At 46.0% G+C, this 18,087-nt stretch overlaps 1 protein-coding gene across 8 annotated transcripts in view; it reads left to right on the top strand.

The window, feature by feature from the left end:
- The window catches only part of kcnh5b (potassium voltage-gated channel, subfamily H (eag-related), member 5b), a 108,066-nt gene that overhangs the window by 54,542 nt on the left and 35,437 nt on the right, over positions 1-18,087 (top strand). For all 8 annotated transcript variants that reach the window (XM_046413744.1, XM_046413742.1, XM_046413740.1 and 5 more), the window contains 3 exons: positions 13,994-14,193; positions 16,507-16,566; positions 17,540-17,732. In XM_046413744.1, coding sequence (XP_046269700.1) covers positions 13,994-14,193; positions 16,507-16,566; positions 17,540-17,732 — 453 coding nt within the window. The remainder of the gene's footprint in view (positions 1-13,993; positions 14,194-16,506; positions 16,567-17,539; positions 17,733-18,087) is intronic.

An 18,087-nucleotide genomic window follows, 5' to 3' on the forward strand; every position in this document is an offset into this window, starting at 1 on the left:
TCTTGGCCAAGTATTTATCTGACTGAAAACCCCGTTTGACGCTAAAAGAGCTCCGGCGAGGACTCTCACACAATCCCAAGACGAGTTTGGGTTTCACTGAGTGGATTGGAAGTCATCCTGACCTCCCACCCCCAGCCCCACTTATCCAACACTCCACAAAGACCTGAGGGGGAGGGAAGGGGAGAAGAGGGGGAGATGGAGGCTGTGAGGGGAGAAGGTTGGTTGATAAAATGATACGGGGAGATGGAGGAACAAGAGAATGAGATGATGGTGCTGCGGGAGAAGTAGGCCACAATATAAAGGAAAGACAGTAGAAATGGGGTACAAGAGGATAGAAAAAGAGACAGGAAAAGAAGAGGAGGAGGGAGGGAGGGAAGGAAGGAAGGAAGGGATGGGGAGACAGAGAGAGAGAGAAGCAGCTCGCAGTGTCGTTCTCCCCTCCGGCTTCTCGGCTCAGATGCCCTGATTAGTTTGGAAAGCGAGCACTGGAGGGAGAGAAACACTCAGACACAATGGGATGGTGAAGGAGTGGAACGAGGAGGCGAGAGGAGGAGGAAGGAGATGCTGTGGGAGGCTGCACTGTGTGAAGCCTCCCTCTCTGACAGCAGCAACAGAGAGCCGATTAGTCCACTAATCCATAAAGAGCCATCCTGCTCTGTTTGTCACCTCCTCCTCCTTATCCCGTTCTGTCCTCCTCTCCCTCGTTATCTCCTCCTTCCTCCTCTCCCCCTCTGATGCTCTCTCACTGTTCCTCCCACCCTGTTTGTTCAGAGGCATTTCCTCATTATATCTGCCCATTGTTCCCCCCCGAAATCACATCCATTACTTCCTCACCTCCTTCAGAGAGGTCAAGTTTTCAGTCCTGTTGGCGGTTTGTTAGTTTGCAGGAGAAACTACAAATGGATTTCAGTAGTAGAAAAACATTTTTTTAAACTTTTCACTCTCACTCCTGGACTGTGAAGCAAAGCAAAATCATTTATTTCTTACGTTTTTTTTGTCCAAGTGGCTTCTTAATTTCTGTCCTCCTAAATGTCCTTCATTTTCCCACCCCTCCTTCAGTGTTGTGTGGCCCAGTTTACAGCTGTGGGACTCCCACATAAGGAGGAGAAGTGAGCTAAAGATGGCCGACGCATCTCCACTTCCTCCCACTGTTCAAAAGCGAAGCCAAAACTGAATACAGAAGCTGCCATCTTGTGCTGGCGATGTCATTTGGAGCCAGAGTCTGTGCAGTAGTGATTGGGCAGTGGAGCTGCTGCGTCGAGTTCCTGCCCACACACCCGTTTGAGCCAATCAGGAGCAGCAGTGGGCTGTCAGTCATGATGTTTCGGTCCCTTTTTATAGCATCTGTAATATCAACCAAATCTGCATGACAAATTCACATGTGAACTCTGAAGAAACTGCTGGTCATGTGAGACAGCATTTTTGAAGGACATGCCTGACAAGATTCAATATTCTTATGAGAAGATCACATGAAAAGCTGATGTTTGGTCACGTCAGCTCAGTGTCCCGAGCTCTGATGTCCTCAGGGTGAAGGTATTTATGGTATCAGTATCAGCAGGGTTTTGGAGTGTTTTGATGCACGTTATTGAGGGAGTTCTAAACGTTTAAATAAGTGGTGAAGGTTAGCTTTTTGACTGACTGAATTTTGTTTAGAGACGTGGTCTGCTGGAGTCTCTTCCTGCAAAACTTTACATCAGGAATGTTCCAAGCACGTTTTCAGCCTGCTTTATATTCATACACGTCCTCACATGGACTCCTGGGAGCTAAAGCTGCAGTCTTCTGTTGTTGGACACTTGGCAGTTCGTCTGGACTTTGAATACTCGCCTTGCCGATGGACAACTGAGCCCCAGCTTCAGAGGGTTATTAGTTTATTAATCGAGCCGCATTTCGCAGCTCGTCCAGGTGTCAGTGCAGCGACGTTCTGTTGCTGTTCTTACCTTTTACACTTTTATCACTTGTGACTCTCCTGGCTATATGAACGTTCATCGCTCTGTCCTCTGCAGGTTCCATTACCTTTCATCCTCACAGTCTTATTCACAATGCCATCCTCTCGTCAGCAGCTTTAGAAAGTCGTGGCGTTGCTTGTAACCGAATGCTAAACATGGTGGAGAGAACACACTGGGCACCTTGAATAATGAATGTAAAGGGAGGGCATAACTTTCTTGCTTTCCTTGCAGTGTTTTCACCGCAAGGTCTCGGAGCAAAAAGGCTCACGAACACAGATTTTGTCACTGCGATACTGTGAGCGGGGCAAAGGGGAGCACGCTCAGATGTTTGGATATTTATTCACTCCACAAAGCTGATTTTCTGAGCTGCTACGTGTGACGCGGCTGTGGTAGAGAAGTGGCATTCAGCTTCACCGAAAAACCTCAGAGAGCCAATCTAACCAGTCTAATGAGGTGCTTATTTATCAAAAGGTCACACACCAGCCAGCAGGCCCTGGCTCTGTATTTATATAACCTGAGGTGGCTCATTATGTGAGCGTGAAGGCTTCAGTCCAAGTCTGTTGACATTTAATGAAGCAGAGATGCATTGATTGTTATTTTTTGGACAAATTTGGTAACTTGTTGTCAGACATTTACCATTTTAAATTTTTTTTTTTTTTAAATTTTCCCTCGCTGTGTGAAAGCAGTTGTTCCAGTATCTGTCGCTGCATTCAAAGACTGAACGTGTCACAACAGCCTAACAAACGTTCAAATGTGGCAGCCTTCTTTTTGTGGAGGTTAGAGGGCTCGACCAGCTCTCAGCACCCCACAGTCCACTGGAGCAGCTGTTCAGTGGGGCATTCAGGTGGGGCTGGCTGACTTGTAAAGGAAATGCATCGCTCGTATGTTAGTGTTTCAGTTCGGGTGGCCATCAGTCACTGGCTAACCCATCTAATAAAGTCGACTAGCAAAGAATCCACTGCAGGACGTAAATAATGGAAGCCAGGGATAAACTTCCTGGAGTTTAGGAATTTAAAGGTGACTTCGTATCCATAAGCTTTGAAATGTTTGACTTAAACGTCAAAATACTAATTTATCTTCATCCTGGTGCAGCTTGAGAAAAAAATGGCAGTAGTTAGGATTCAAGTGCATATGGAAGCTTTATCAAGTCAGCGAGTATACAACAAAATGTTCCTGCAGATGTTTCACAATAAAAGGCTTGTTAAGAAATTAAGGGCTGCTGCCCACTGAAATGTTTGAGGGCTTTTAATTTGAAGAGCAGATCAAAACGAGGCTTAGATAGACATCTTTAGTCCCTATGATGGCTCTTAAGCTTCAGAAATGCTTACACTTCCCATAATGCAACTCGATAGCCTTTTTGTTACTCCCTTCCTGCTAAAAGCCCACATCTATCGAACCTCCTGCCCTCTGTTTGACAGGAGACCTTCATGAATTTGTTACTTCCAACTTAAAGCCCAGATACCCACTGAGGTTATTGTCTGAGACTTCACAGAGCTCCTTCAGAGCCATAAAAGACATTACAGACTGAGGACTCGACATGACTGTGAAACCGACTTTGGTATGTAGCATCAGTGTGCAACCCGCTTTTGAGACAACTAAAAACCTGCAGAACCTGGGATGGTAGCTTGCTTTACTGAGGAAGATCTTTGTGTGTTGAATAAACGCTCTTGTTGTTAGCATTTCCTGGAAGGATTGACTGACTTGACCACCAATAAACCAACCCATACTGCACTCACATCGCTCTCTTATACCCCGACATGCTGATCTGACCGTGGCAGGAAGTTAGCTCACATGCACAGGCCACAGATCAAACTCAGCTGTTACTCTTTTACCTGTCAAATGATGATTGATGATGTGATTTCTCAGATTAGAGGAAAGATATCAGCTCTTAGGTGGACGGACAGGTGACCAGATGGACGTCTGCTCAGTCTCCTCAGGAAGGTCTGTTCTCCAGACATTAAGCAGCAGAGGGAACCTCAGTTCTCTTTCACCCTGACCTGCCTCGCTTAACTTGTTGACATGGCAACCGCAGAAAGAGCAAGAGCACACGCTGTGAGTATATTGCTGCTGTCGAGTGAAAACCTCATGACTCCTGTTTTAGAGAGTTTATTACTTCTGCTGAAGGAACATGTGCTTCTGTGCTGGAGAGATTTCTGAACCCGATGGCCTTATGAAACATTTTCATAACTGTGTGGATGGAGTTGGAAATGCATCAAAACAGGCTGAGGTTACTGAAAAGTTGCTAAAGGAGAAACTTTTTCCCAGACAGGTGATGGAGAGGCCTGAATAACTGAGTGTGCTGCGTGACACGAGTCGTTTTCATCCACCCTCTTAATGAAAGCACTTATTCTGTTACGCTGAGCGATCGTCTCCACCACGATGACAACAATCATCACAACACCAAATGAGGGAATTTTCTAGAAAGAAAATATCTGCAGTAGAGTTCTGAACCTGGTCTGCAGGTTTGTGGTGGCTTAACACTTCAGGTTTTTCTTACGCTGCATCTTTTTGTATGCATGGCTGGTTGTGTATTCGAGGGAGCTGCTGTTTTTACTGGTGCCTATTTGCAGATGAGTGCAAAGTGGGTGTTCATATGTGGATTCGTGTGTGTGTGTGTGTGCCTGTGTGTGTGTGTGTGAAGCACATTCATTGGCACGTGTCTGCTGAGCGTCAGTGCAAAAACATTACCAGCGATGACTTTACAACATTACACTCAGCGATAAATAATTAATATCAGCTTCAACTGTTTCATGTGTGCTGTGTAAATCACCCGGGGGGTTTGGGGGTGTGTGTGTGTGTGTGCAGCGATTCACACACATTTCCATAATTATCAACAGTTGTGATCGTCCTTGCAGTGGGCTCATTCATTTATGAACCCAATCTACCCAATCGCTCCTACAGTGAAAAGGCTCTAAAGGAAGCAATCACTCCTATTTTTATTATAATTTTTTAATTTCTTCTCTTGTAATTTATGCGGGAGCCGAACGTGTGGAGCCTGCAGTGAGACGGTTAACATGGGGATAATTGAATCAAGCAGGTGCCAGGCGTGATAGATCGGTCCTCCTCCAGGATAATCGCTGACGGCGGGGGAAATTGGGCCGCGCTGTGATTACGAGCGCCGGAGCACGTGGGCTCTGATACCTGTCTCACCTGCCGATCCGAGTCACCGCAGCTGAAAAGCCACTTCACGGAGTGCAGAATGTGATAATGCCCTCACATGGATCCCCGTTCCCCTGACATGTCGTCTGCTAACTTGTGTCAGCACGACCTCAGAAACTCCCCGAGCTGCCAAAGTCAGACGAAACCAGGAGCTGGAAGGTCAATCGATGTCTGCTGCAGGTGTCATCTGATGCTCGCACCCTGAGCAGGCCAGACTGGGATCCACTGACGAGCCATCAAGGACTAATCAAAGAGCAGCATCTCTTTACAGTAACACACACTGATGGGGCAGGGCAGCGGCTCAGGTCTTCTCTGCTTTTATACTTCAGTTTGTCTGAGGTTGGTTTTGCAGCGAGTTCTGAGTATTGGAGATAAGATGTGCCTCACACATGAAACTCATCACAGATGTTTTCAGGACTGACTCACACTGTGTGTTCCTGCAGCTTTCAGATATTTTGTTCCATTTAAATGTGCGAGTTTACAGAGTAGACTGAAGCTTCTCACACTGATGACCAATAGGCCAATTTCATGTGTGACTGTTTTACTTAAGATGGTTGTTTTCATTCTTCTTCGTATCCCCAGAAAGTTTATTTTAGAATGCATTTTGTCATGCTGCTGCTTTTTGTATTTCTGTCTCGTTAATCAGGTCTCAGTTCAGATCTCGATCTCGTCTTGGGAGTTAAAACTCACCCTGGTGACATACAAGGAGCCCGTCAATAAGCTTTTCTTCTTTTTAAATCCGTCATTAACTGATCAACCTCCTGAGAGATGATCCACAGCGACGTGTGGAAAGAGTTGCAGGCCATGCAGTCTTTGTGTTGCTTCCAGGCAACCGCATGGCTGCAAAATACTGACCTCAGATCTGTCTAAAATGGTTACTCATTACTGTGTGAACGAAAACAGAGAAAAGCCCTTGAAGGTGTTCAGTTCTCGGGGAGCTCCTCAGTGGGCACTTCATCTCAGAGACTCTCCAGAACTGTTTGGTCCCAAAGTGCCTCATGTCTCTGGAACTTAGAGCCCCGTCCCTACAGGGGAAAACATGCTCAGTTCCTCCAAAGGCTCCTGGGAAAAGTTCCTGTGGTGGAAACGTGGATTTTCATGGTTTCACTGCCTTTCTGAAGGACTGGGTCAGCCACATCACTGAACAGTCTGTGGTTGTATGGGGCCACGCAGATAGATAGATAGTCTGACCTCATATCAGCACCTGGCCTGATGACCAGACTGCAGGGCTGCACATCACCAGGTAAAGGAGAAAATAGTTGTGTGTCTGAACACGACTTCCTGTCACATGACGACATCACTTCCCTCTCGTTTCCACACTCACTGCAGAGGATAAGCTGTCCCCTCTGTCTCACTTGTCCCTCATAAAAAACACCCCATTGTTTACCAGGAGCTGCTGGTTCAATATGAGTGGTCCTGCATGACTTCATTACTCCTGCTGAGGCCCCCCCCCCCACTCTCCACAGGGAGCCCCGCTCGGCCCCCGATGGCCTCGTTACCTTCAGCAGTGAACCCTCAGCTCCAGCTTGTTTGTGTTTGTGAAGCCGCTGCACTTTGTCTTCTTGACTTCAGATGAAAAACATTTGAGCACAAGTGATGAAAACAAGATGGGAATTCACTGGCTCTTCTGGTTCATATTTAGTTCTTATTGGGAGTGATTTACACAGTGAAGCAGCAGAATGATAGAAAGGATAATCCCTTCTTGTTTTCAAGTTTGTGCCAGTAATCAAGGCTGCTCCTCTCATTATTCCTGGTTTGTTAGAGCTGCAGCAGTCAGTTTGCACGCGTACCTCCACAAAAGCTTCTGTCGCTCATCATCAGCGTATGAAAAGCAGATTACAGAAACTTGGACGAGTGCCACAACATCCAGGAAGACAATTCAAATCGGAGCCTGCGATCACTTTTCATATCTGCGCTGTGAAAAGTAGAAAGTCGTCGGCTCGCTGGAATTAAAGCTCCCTGGAGAAACAATCTTTATTGACGACATTTTGACCAGACAAATTGGCTGACGAGGGCGCGGCTTGATGATGTCACGGGGGAGCTTTTATTCCAGGGCAGAAACCTGAATGTTTCTCGTGGCATTGATCCTCGTGTCCAGCACACGACCCGCCGAGGCCTTTGTGGACGTGAACCGACTGCTTTCTCTTTGCTGTTGTCTAATGAAAGCTGCTCTGCTCTTCTTCCTCACGAGTACCAGACAAATCTGAAACCAAATGTACGAAATAGAGGCCTTACTGATATTTATTTTGTTGCCCTAAACGAGTTAGCACTGGTTGTTTACGAGCTCTAAGCGCACCTGTTTTCTAAAAGCATCAGGACAGCAGTCTTCAGGACACATGTAGAGGAGTGGAGCTCAGCGGTCCATCAGTCAGACTGCTCAGAGATACTCAGGGATAAGTACTGAGCTGCAGTGAAAGATGAATCTCATTCGCAGTATTCAGAGCACACTGTGTATCACAGTACACGTGAGCACACGTGGAAAATGTCTAGTGACATTTTGTTAATAACTGACAGTAAAATCTAACAAAGTTGACCAAAGAGCTTTTTAATTATTTGATAATAAAATCAGTCTGCTGCATGATGCTTGAGGGGTCTTTCTGGGGTACATCACCATGGCAACACACCTCACCTGCTGCGGAGCAGGTTACATTCAATATAACAGATCAAAATATATGAAAGCTCCGGCGAACGTCCAATCAGTTCTTTGGAAAATATCACCATCTTTCACAGAAGTACCCTGCGTGGGAGGGCGGCCTCGCCTAGAAAACATTAAGACAACACTTTGAATGCATTTTTATATTCAGTTTGTATTTGCTCCCAAGTCTGTTTGTCACCACTGCATGAAATGTAAAAGTAAATTCATGTTTAAGAAACTCTGCAGTTAGGCTCAGACATCCAGGGGAAGTGACTTAAAGCCAAAGACATTGTGGCCGGAGGAATACATTCGATTCCTCTGGAGATGACTGCGCTTTTCAATATGTCTAATAAGCAGCACGCAGCCATTTGGTGGAGTCACTCTGCTACGCACTGGATCATCCCCAACTTATTATTTTAATCAAGATTTATGTGCGTGATTAAAAGCCTGAGGGTGGTGATCCGTCCCTGAGCTCCCTGAGCAGGTGTTCAGTGTGTCACTGATATCTCACTATGTTATCCTCTAACTCTCCCAGCGAGAGACGCCACCGAGCGTCTCCGTTTTTCTCTTTTTGGAAACTTTCTCCTCAACGCCATTAAATTGTTTTAATTCCTAAAGTTATCTGACAGCTGTAGTTACTGAGTTGTGCTGCGGTTATGAAAAACTTTCATTCTCTCCTTCCGTTCCTTTGATTTAATACACTTAAGTCAAATAACATCTGATTGTCCTACGTTACCACGTGGTTGCGAGTTGGGTTAAAAAGTGACTTTAGTTTAAGTGTGAAGTGTGTGTTTTTATTTTACGGTTGAATAGATGCTAACCTGATTTCCATACAAACAAAGTCTCCTTCTCGGTTTGAAGTTTCAGTGTGGCCGTAAGCTTTGCGTTTTTCTTCTTGCACTGTTGGAAAGCGTGACAGGATTCTGTTGAGGAATTTTTCTCCTCACTTTAAGCCTCCCTAACGTCTGGAGTGTGACATCACTTACTGCCAGCCGGGGCCTAAGTGGACACCAACATTTATTACGCCTCAGCCGCCCCCACCTGCATCACCCAGCCCACTCGCCCCAGGGCCCATTATCATTTTCGCACGGCAATGAGCAGTCTATTAAGTTGACCTAATGAGAAGTAAACAATGCAATGCTGGAGAAAACAGTGATAAAAGAACCTTATTTACTGAGAGCGACTCACAATTACAGGAATGATTGTTGGGGCTGGAGCAGAGGCAGGGCTGTGACTAACACCGGGATGCCTCTGCACACTTTCAGTCAATATTTGTTTAGAGACAATCAGCCAGAATGTTTTACTCACCCAGAGAGCGCTTGATGCACAATTACTGCTTGTCAAAACAGATTTATACAGTAGGTTTTTTGCAGGGCTGTGGACTCTGCAGCTGACTGGCTGTCTCACTGCGGTGTCCTCTCACTGTGTAATGTGTTGTGATGCAGCCTGGACGCCTGCTTGCCTCACTGAGCACCAAATGGACTGGGCTCAGTGGCTCGTGATGGCTGCTCTAAAGGCCCCGGCTGCTTTGTTTTCCACTCTGTGTTGCTTTTCGGGCTCGGTCAGGTTTTGACCTGCAGAGGTTGGCACAGAAGAAGCAGGAGCTTTGACGCGAGCAGCTGCGTCTCCTGAGTCAGGACGCTCACATCCAACACGTTCAGTTTGGTTCAGAATCAGCTCGTTTGTCCATTCAGTTTGATTTGTTTGGGTCTGCTGTGAACCAAACGATCACACAGAATATTCAGTAAAGGGGATCTGCTTCCAACCAAACCCTGCTGGGATCTGAAGGTCCAGCATCACGATGATTTAATCTTTATTGTCTGTGTACTCTGGAGACAGACAGCACAGGTTAAATGTGGAAAATCTGTGTCCACATACATGAATCATAAGGACTCAATGTTTCTCAAGCTGATAATTAACATAGAACTGAAATCAGTGTGTGTGTGTGTGCGGTGTGTGTGTGTGTGTCTGTCTGTGTGCATGTGGTGTGTGTTTGTCTGTGTGTGTATGTGTGTGTGTGGTGTGTGTGTGTGTGTCTGTGTGTCTGTGTGTGTGTGTTTGTGTGTGTGTGGGGCTGTCTCTTCATGTAAGAGCCTTGCAATGGACACTTTCTGGGCGCTGACACTGTGTCTCCGTGTCCCCTCCTGGACACACAGATTTCTGTCCCTCACACTCATTCACTCTGACAAATCATCCTAAACTCCTCCGGCAGGTCGTCTGAAACCTGGAAGAGAGAAACAGGCGCCACAGAGGGAGGAGGCCTCTGGTCGCTCGCGATCTTCACAGCCCATCAGTCTGATTTAGTTTGTGCTTTGGTCCCATCAACGCTTTGGAAACTTGTGATTTTTCTGCCACCAAGGAAAATGTGTGTTGCAGTACAGTGAATCGAGGTGAAACTTCCCTCACTGTGGCGTCGTTTAGATCAGCTGACAGGATCCTCCTCTGGTGACACCACTGCTGTCATCAGACCCTCAGACTGTTTGAGCAGATAGTGAAAGACTTTAAAGATCAGCTTCCAGCTCTAAGATGAATTCACATGCAAACACCAAAACTTCCAAAATTAAAAAAATTACACTTAGCGAATTGATAAAGAGAAGATCCTTAAAGCACCAATGTGCCGGACAAGCGTCTGCGTCTTCTTCTTCCAGTTGTGTCAGTCATGTAGATGCAGCGCTGACATATCGCTGCTACCAGCAGCTACATAATCCCACAGCAACAACCAAGCAAAGAGCAGAAGTGGAGGAGAATCAACACGTGCACGCACATGCACCACCTCCACCTCTACCTCCACCTCCACCTCCACATCCAGGCCTCCGCCACTGGCTTCAGCTGGAGAATTAACCAAACATGTTTTGCTGGTGGGGGGAACCCAGAGCACCCAGAGGAACCCTCCTGGGAGAACATGCAAACCCCTGGAAACTGGAGCGAGGACCCTCATGCACAGCTATAAATGTCCCGCTTGTGTCGGCTCCACCACTCATCACCTTAGAGCAAACTGATTGTGTTTCACCAGGACAGCTGTCGTTACGAATGACCGTCATGTACGGCATCACATCTAATCCATCACTGCGCTAACATCTCAGCCGTCATGGGATGATCGATGATGAATCTATAGAGCTCACGTGGAAAGAAACTTCACAACCTGCTTCACCCTTCAGGATCACATGAGGGGACTGTCAGCAGGGACGTTACTAGAGAAACAAAATCAAGTTCGTAAAGTCAGTTTAAAAGGATGTTTTAGTCTCAGGTTGCACCTCTCACCTTCACGTCCAGCTTCTGTAGAAAACCAAGAGTTTGGTGTGAAGCTTGTGTGATGTTCTCACCACGCAGTCATCTATTATAAACACCAGTGTGTGTGTGTGTGTGTGTGTGTGTGTGTGTGTGTGTGTGTGTGTGTGTGTGTGTGTGGAGGGGGGGCATCTGCAGGTCCTTACACTCAGTTCATACATCCAACGAGCACAAGCTGATGTGACTGTGGCGAGAAGCACAACAAAAAGCCACGGATGCGTCTGCGTGTGTGATGTTCAGCAGAATATTTATTTAGCAGCAGTTGATAAAAACACTCTTTGCGTTTCATTTTGGTGTTTATGTTCCATTTGTGTAAATACAACACAGCAAATGCACCATATGACTCGTGATGTCGATGAGGATCTCATTTAAACTCATCTACTCTTAGTGGAGGTGCGGTTGGCGGCTCTTCAAGAGAAAACATTCAGACAGGAAGTGATGCATGCCTGCCTTCACTAATAGCAACAGCAGTTTGCTTTGAATTGGGGAGTTAGCAGGAACTGCTGTGGCTGAACGCGCACTCGTGATCCAACCGGAAAGCCGTCACATTCCCACCCACACCAGGCGACTGTTCGCTGGTCCCTGCGACGTATGGAAACGCTGAGTGCTTAGCAACAACAGACAAAAGAAGCTGCTGTTGTCATGATGAGATCAGTGCAGCACCAGGAGGCCAAAATAGACCAATCCAACGCGACCCAATGATGTTTCGATGTATTTCTCCTTTTCTTGTCGGTTTGAAGGAAAAGTTGTGTCCGGTTCATCGGAGCCTCACTTTGACAGCGTCTGGTCTTCTCTCCCCCCGGCTGCCAATACATATGAGGAAATAAAGCTGTTCATCTGCTCCTAGTCCTGACCATCACAGTCCCCCATCAGCCGCCAGAGGGCCCAAACAGAGACGGATTTAAATCAATCCAGCTGTGGGGGACGTATCACATCTCAAATATAGTGTTGAAATGACAGCTGCAAACTGCAGCCTGAGTACTTTGACTGAAGTGTCCAAACTCAGAAGAAAATGAAGCTGGTGTTCCTGTCAGTACAACCAGCAGCTCGAGCAGTCCCACATCGATGTGACTCCTCGAGAACCACCGAACGAGTGCGGCAACGGCGAATGTGGGTTCTTCAAACGTTCCCTTTGCTGCTGCGGTCAGTGTTTGGAGGTCTGTCCTCGCTGGAGTCTGAAGCTGCTTTGACAACTCGGATATCAAAGTGTCAACAGTCAGACATCACTGACAGCTGCTCATCACCCAACATGTCCGACCTGTGCAGAGGTGTAGTCCACTTTGCTCACAGATACTTTCCACCTGTTCTCTTCCAACTCATCACGACGTAACCAACCAGAGGGTGACTTGCCAAAGCAGAGTCTGGATTAACAGCTGCCAGCACTGAGAGGCTTTTTCAGCTCAAGGTAGAAATTTCAAGGGAGGTCAAACCTCTGTCGATCTCGGTGCCGAGGTGACACTGGCCAACCCAATTAGGTGTGGCAGCACGGCGGTGCAGTGATTAGGGGATAGGCTCCATGTTGGGATAGGCTCCATGTTGGGATAGGCTCCATGTTGGGATAGGCTCCATGTTGGGATAGGCTCCATGTAGGGATAGGCTCCATGTTGGGATAGGCTCCATGTTGGGATAGGCTCCATGTAGGGATAGGCTCCATGTAGGGATAGGCTCCATGTTGGGATAGGCTCCAGCTTCCCGCGACCCTGACTGATAAACGGTGTAGAAAATGGATGGATGGATGTGTTTGGTGTCGGTGAGAAGCTGCGTGTCTGAGCTTTCAGTTCCAGCTCAACAGGGTCCTGGAAAGGTCCTGGAGCTTCCTGGAAGGCTCAGAAGACTGTTTATCTCAGTGGCAGTCGCTCTGCTTTATTTTGTGTTGCGTCTCTTTGCGTCCTTTTTTTCTGTATTTCTGCCTGACTTCACCTTCAGTGCCTGCCTGGTCGTCTCTCTTTGGTTTTCTTTTGCTTTTTCATCTGCACCTTATCTCAAACACCCAATCACTTTCAGATGCTTTCTGTCAAACATTTCTTCCCTTACTTTTTTTCTCGCTTTCCTCACTCGTGCAGTGTTTTCATCGTTTCCCGCCTCTCTTGTTTGGTGGCTCGCGTGCCACCATCAGAACCCTTTTTCACCAGTCCATCCTAATCTTTCAACCCAAATGTCTTTAAACTTGTCATTCCTCGCCTGTCTTTTGTCATTTTTATTGGCTGGGAGGAGGAGGAGGAGGAGGCAAAGGAGAAAAGAGGGAGGACTATTTCAAGTGAGGTCTCTATGGAAACAGCAGGGTACAGAGGAGGCCGAGGAGGCCGAGGGCTCCGATCGGCACCACACTGACTTTGGTGGTAAAAGTCGTCACACATGTTGGTTTTACAATCATCTTTTCCTCCCAACGTTTTCTCACTTCTTTGCCTTCGATATCAGATGTTCTTTAAATCACAGCTGCCACTTTAACAATCTCCCTTCTCACCTGACGTTTCCTGACTGTGCAGCACATTAATTTCAGCCCAGCAGTCCAGTTGTTGGTTTGTGTATTGATGGTGTGTGTGGTACGTGGCTGGGTGTCATTATGGAGGTTCTAGGTGGTTTTCTTGGTCCACTTGTATGATTGGCTGCCTGCAGGCTTTTTCCTGTTTGTGATTATGTTTTTAAATCACATCAGACAGATTTGTATGAACTAAGACAAATAGAAACAAAGCAGGCAGGCAGTTTTTGGATATGGAGCCTGTGTGTGTGTGTATGTGTGTGTGTGTGTGTATGTGTGTGTGTGTGTGTTTGTGTGTATGTGTTACATTGTAAGTGGATATTCTACTAGTCAAAAATAATTACTTCCATGAAACGCTTTAATGAAGCATGTGTTATAGAGCACCTCACAGAGCAATAGAAAGAAAATAATGAGGAAAAGAATCTCATAAATACAAATTTAAGATGTGACACGTGTGTGTGTGTGTGTGTGTGTGTTCCTCTCTAGCTCTGCTCTATGCCACCATCTTTGGAAATGTGACCACCATCTTCCAGCAGATGTACGCCAACACCAACCGCTACCACGAGATGCTCAACAACGTCAGGGACTTCCTGAAGCTCTACCAGGTGCCCAAGGGGCTGAGCGAGCGCGTGATGGACTACATCGTCTCCACCTGGTCCATGTCCAAAGGCATCGACACGGAGAAGGTGGGACTCAAATGTCTTTGCGTGCTCGCGCTGAGGTGTTGTTCAACAAGTTGTGTTGTGTTGTGTTGTCAGATCACAAAGACAAAAAAAGCCACAAAGAAATCAAATGAGAGGAATCCCTGGGATGAGTTTAAAGGATAAACACAAACTAACCAAATGCCCTGAAGCAGTCAGCAGTCACAGGCTGTTAATGACCTCCTTTCCTCCGACAAGCTGACTGATGAACTTCAGACCCTCTGCATACCAACACACAAACTGTTCACACTGCAGTCATGTGCACACAGTTTGCATCCTTATGTTTTATTAATAAACTGGTGGGTGCGACGGATGCTTTTGTTTCAGTCACTTAAGAGCTTTTGAAACACGTGACTTAAATGTAATTAAGCACTTACAGTCATCTTAATAAATGAATTAATCTTTTCTTTATCCCAACAAACACTGCTGCAACATTTCAAAAACAAAGACCTTTCTGCGTTTGCAGTGCAGCACGCTTCCATGCTGTGCATTTATCAATCCAGTCAGATTATTTATGTCTTCCTAACGTCAGCGCGAGCACGAGACGAGATCTCCTCGCTGATGGAGCATCAGCTGCAGCCTTCAGAGCTTTGCTGCGAGGACACAAAGCAGAATTTACAGACAGCAAACACTCGTCAAACTGCTGGTTTTCTCGTGATGGAGTCACATTACAAACTGCTCTGTTCTCCTCCACATCTTTTCTTCCTCTCTTTATATCTTCCTTTTGTGTTTGTCAGACAGGTCTAATATTACCAGGCCACATGCAGTGATGAGCTGAGCATTGATTATTGTAGTCAGACATTAATCGAATTTCCTCCTGATTTGCTCCTGCAGCCTTTCGTTCTGTTTGGTTTCTGATTATTTTTGCGTTCAGGCTGTCACCTCTGGAGGGACGTTCAGTTCAGTTCAGTACAGTTCAGTTCAGTTCAGTTTCAGTGCAGAAGTTTTCCTTTGCTGAAGTGGTGACCTGCCAAACACAAAATCACGATGGCTTGAACGTCTGTGAGGAGGTTTTGTTGTTTTGTTGAATCTCCTCATTATGTTCGTCCTGTTTGAGTGGGATTTTGTTCTGTTTCTCTCTCCTTTATTTTTCCGTTAAGTTGACTTTCTCAGTATTTTCCAGTTGGCATTCATTCTCTTTTTCTCTCTCTTTATCTCACCAATTAGATTTTCCAAGTTTTTGTTGAGATAATTACACGCTCTTGAGGAGACATAAGGCGCATCGGCCTGCGGTGTAAACACCTCGCAGTCAGACCTGGGGCCAATTAGTGGATATTTTTTGTCACTTTGGGAGCCGTTACACAGCACACAGTCAGCTGTTTATTCAAGCACGCACCCGAAAAAGACCACAATACCTGAGTGCTACTAATATCTTCCACTTTAAATAGAGCAAAGTTTATTTTCAGAGACTGTTGTGTTTTGATGTTGTTAAGGCTTTTAGATGATTTATTGTCCCTTTGGTCGATTTTGTTCGCATTTAACGAGGCAGGATTGTGGAGGATGAGATCGTGTTTTGTGTTTTACCTAAATGCTTCAGTTAATCAGGCTGGATTCCAGAGAAGACTTGGACAGAGCGATTGCGATTTACAGTTTAGGCTTTTTGGCTTGTATCCAGAGGGAGTTAATGCAGAAATGCACAGACCTGCAGCAAAGGTAACCGACGAGTCCTCCTCCCTGAAAGCTCCAGCTTTACTCTATTAAAGTCATTATAACACATGTGGTACATGGAGCAGGATGCCTCACTCAGCAGCCAGAGGTCGTAATGTTTCACGTACAGGATCTCGGGATACCAGCAGCAGCTCTTTGAGTTTACCAGGTTTGATTGACAGAGACCTTCCCTTCCTTTTTCAGGGTAAATGTGTGTTTTTGTTACTTGACAACAGCCTGGGAGCATCTGTGAGCTTGTATTTTCAACACAGTTTCAGTAACAAAGTCTGAGCGACTGAAAGGTCAGACGTCAGATCTCCCTCCGCCGTCCGTGATACGTGATATGTTGGGTCGAGGCTGTTCTGCCGCTGACTCCAATCCACCTGTACTGTAGAGGAAAATATGAAGGACTGCAAAAGCCAAGAAGGCTTCACAAGGAGAATCGAGCAAGTAAAATCCATCCTCATTAGCTTCTTAAGCTAAACCTTCCTGTTGCTGCTGTCAGATTTATTTTGAATCCTCAAAGGAAACCTGGGCAGGAAGAGGAGAGCGAATCAAGTTGTCCACTTTAGCTGTTGTCTGTATTTTGTCTTGTTTCTTTTGCCTTGATGACATCACACTGTGACATCCTCGTGTCTCTCTGTCTTCCAGGTCTTGTCCATCTGTCCCAAGGACATGCGGGCCGACATCTGCGTCCACCTCAACAGGAAGGTATGCATCTGTGGTTAGCTGCGTCACAGCGATTCGCTGTGTAAGCCGATGAAACAAGACAGAAAGTAGAAGTTCTGTGTCTCGACTGTGTGAAAGATTTTATACTTTTAAGTGTGCAGAAATTAATGTGACTATGGGTTCCTGTGATGGCATAAGGTTTTACTTTCTAGAAAGAAAATGAGGTGAGAAGAAGGAAGAAAAGGGAAAAACTTGGCCATTTTTACCTCCAACACACCTTTTTAAACATGACTTTAACCTAAAGTCTGACCTTGGTCACAATAACACTCAGGCAACAGAACCCGGCAGAAGCTGAATTTTGAGATTTCTGGAGTAGGACATTGATTTCAACTCACTGAACACATGGAATGTCAGTCCTTGAGTGCACTCATTACATAACTGAATGCAGGCCAGGTGGGCTCAGTGAGAAGCCCCTGGGCATCACTTGAGACGACTGATACGGGTCCCAGAACTTTGGCAGACTCAAACTGCTGAACTGGCAGTGAACAAAGGACACCTTTGCTTGTGTAACTGTGCTGTGAAACAACCATCTCCAATGACAAATACTCACTGTCACTAAAATTAGCCTTGTCATTCAGAGCGGCTGGCTCTCATAGTGCCTCGAATATCGCTATTTCGAGAAGGTAATATGTTGCATTTAAACCAGACCTCTTCTCAAAGTTAAGACAAGACAGTCGAGATCGATGTCCTTAATGTGGTCTCTGTGTGTGTGTGTGTGTGCGTGTGTGTGTGTGTGTGTGTGTGTGTGTGTGTTAACGGCTCAGCCAAACCATATTGTGTCGTATTTACAGCCAGCAGTAACAAAACCTTAGCAGGGAAAGTAGGACCAGGAAACAAAGCTTCCTACTAAAACATGACTGAATACACTTAACGAATAGGGAGAATTGGAAATAAAATCCTCTTTAATACTTTACTGAACCGATAAGAACCATCAGCTACCTGCTCTTTTACTCAGGTGTTCAACGAGCATCCTGCCTTCCGGTTAGCCAGTGACGGCTGCCTGCGCTCGCTAGCGGTGGAGTTTCAGACCACCCACTGTGCTCCCGGTGACCTGATCTTCCATGCCGGAGAGAGCGTGGACACCTTGTGTTTCGTTGTGTCTGGGTCACTAGAGGTCATCCAGGATGACGAGGTCATCGCCATCTTAGGTATGTGGTTGTGTTTTCTCTCAGTTAAAAAGCAAAACCTCCAACCTCTCGAATGCAAGGATTTGCAGCTTTTCTTTTAAGTGACTGTAAATTGTTAAAAATGTTGGGTTTTGGACTTTGGGGTGACGTCTGAATCCTCATCCTGGACCCTTGGAAGTTGTCTCATTTCTCTCATCTTTCATCAGTAAGCCACTGGTCTTTGACAAAAACCTGACCGAGTCATATTAGCAATACAAGAACAACAAACTGTATGTGTGTTTTGGGCAGCTCATGAAAGCTGATGTCAAAGAGAAGACAGGAAGAACAATAGATGAATGAAACACGGTGAGGCAAAGCTAAAAAGTCTACTTATGTT

Source organism: Scatophagus argus, chromosome 15 (genome assembly GCF_020382885.2).
Source record: "Scatophagus argus isolate fScaArg1 chromosome 15, fScaArg1.pri, whole genome shotgun sequence".
Taxonomy (NCBI): domain Eukaryota; kingdom Metazoa; phylum Chordata; class Actinopteri; family Scatophagidae; genus Scatophagus; species Scatophagus argus.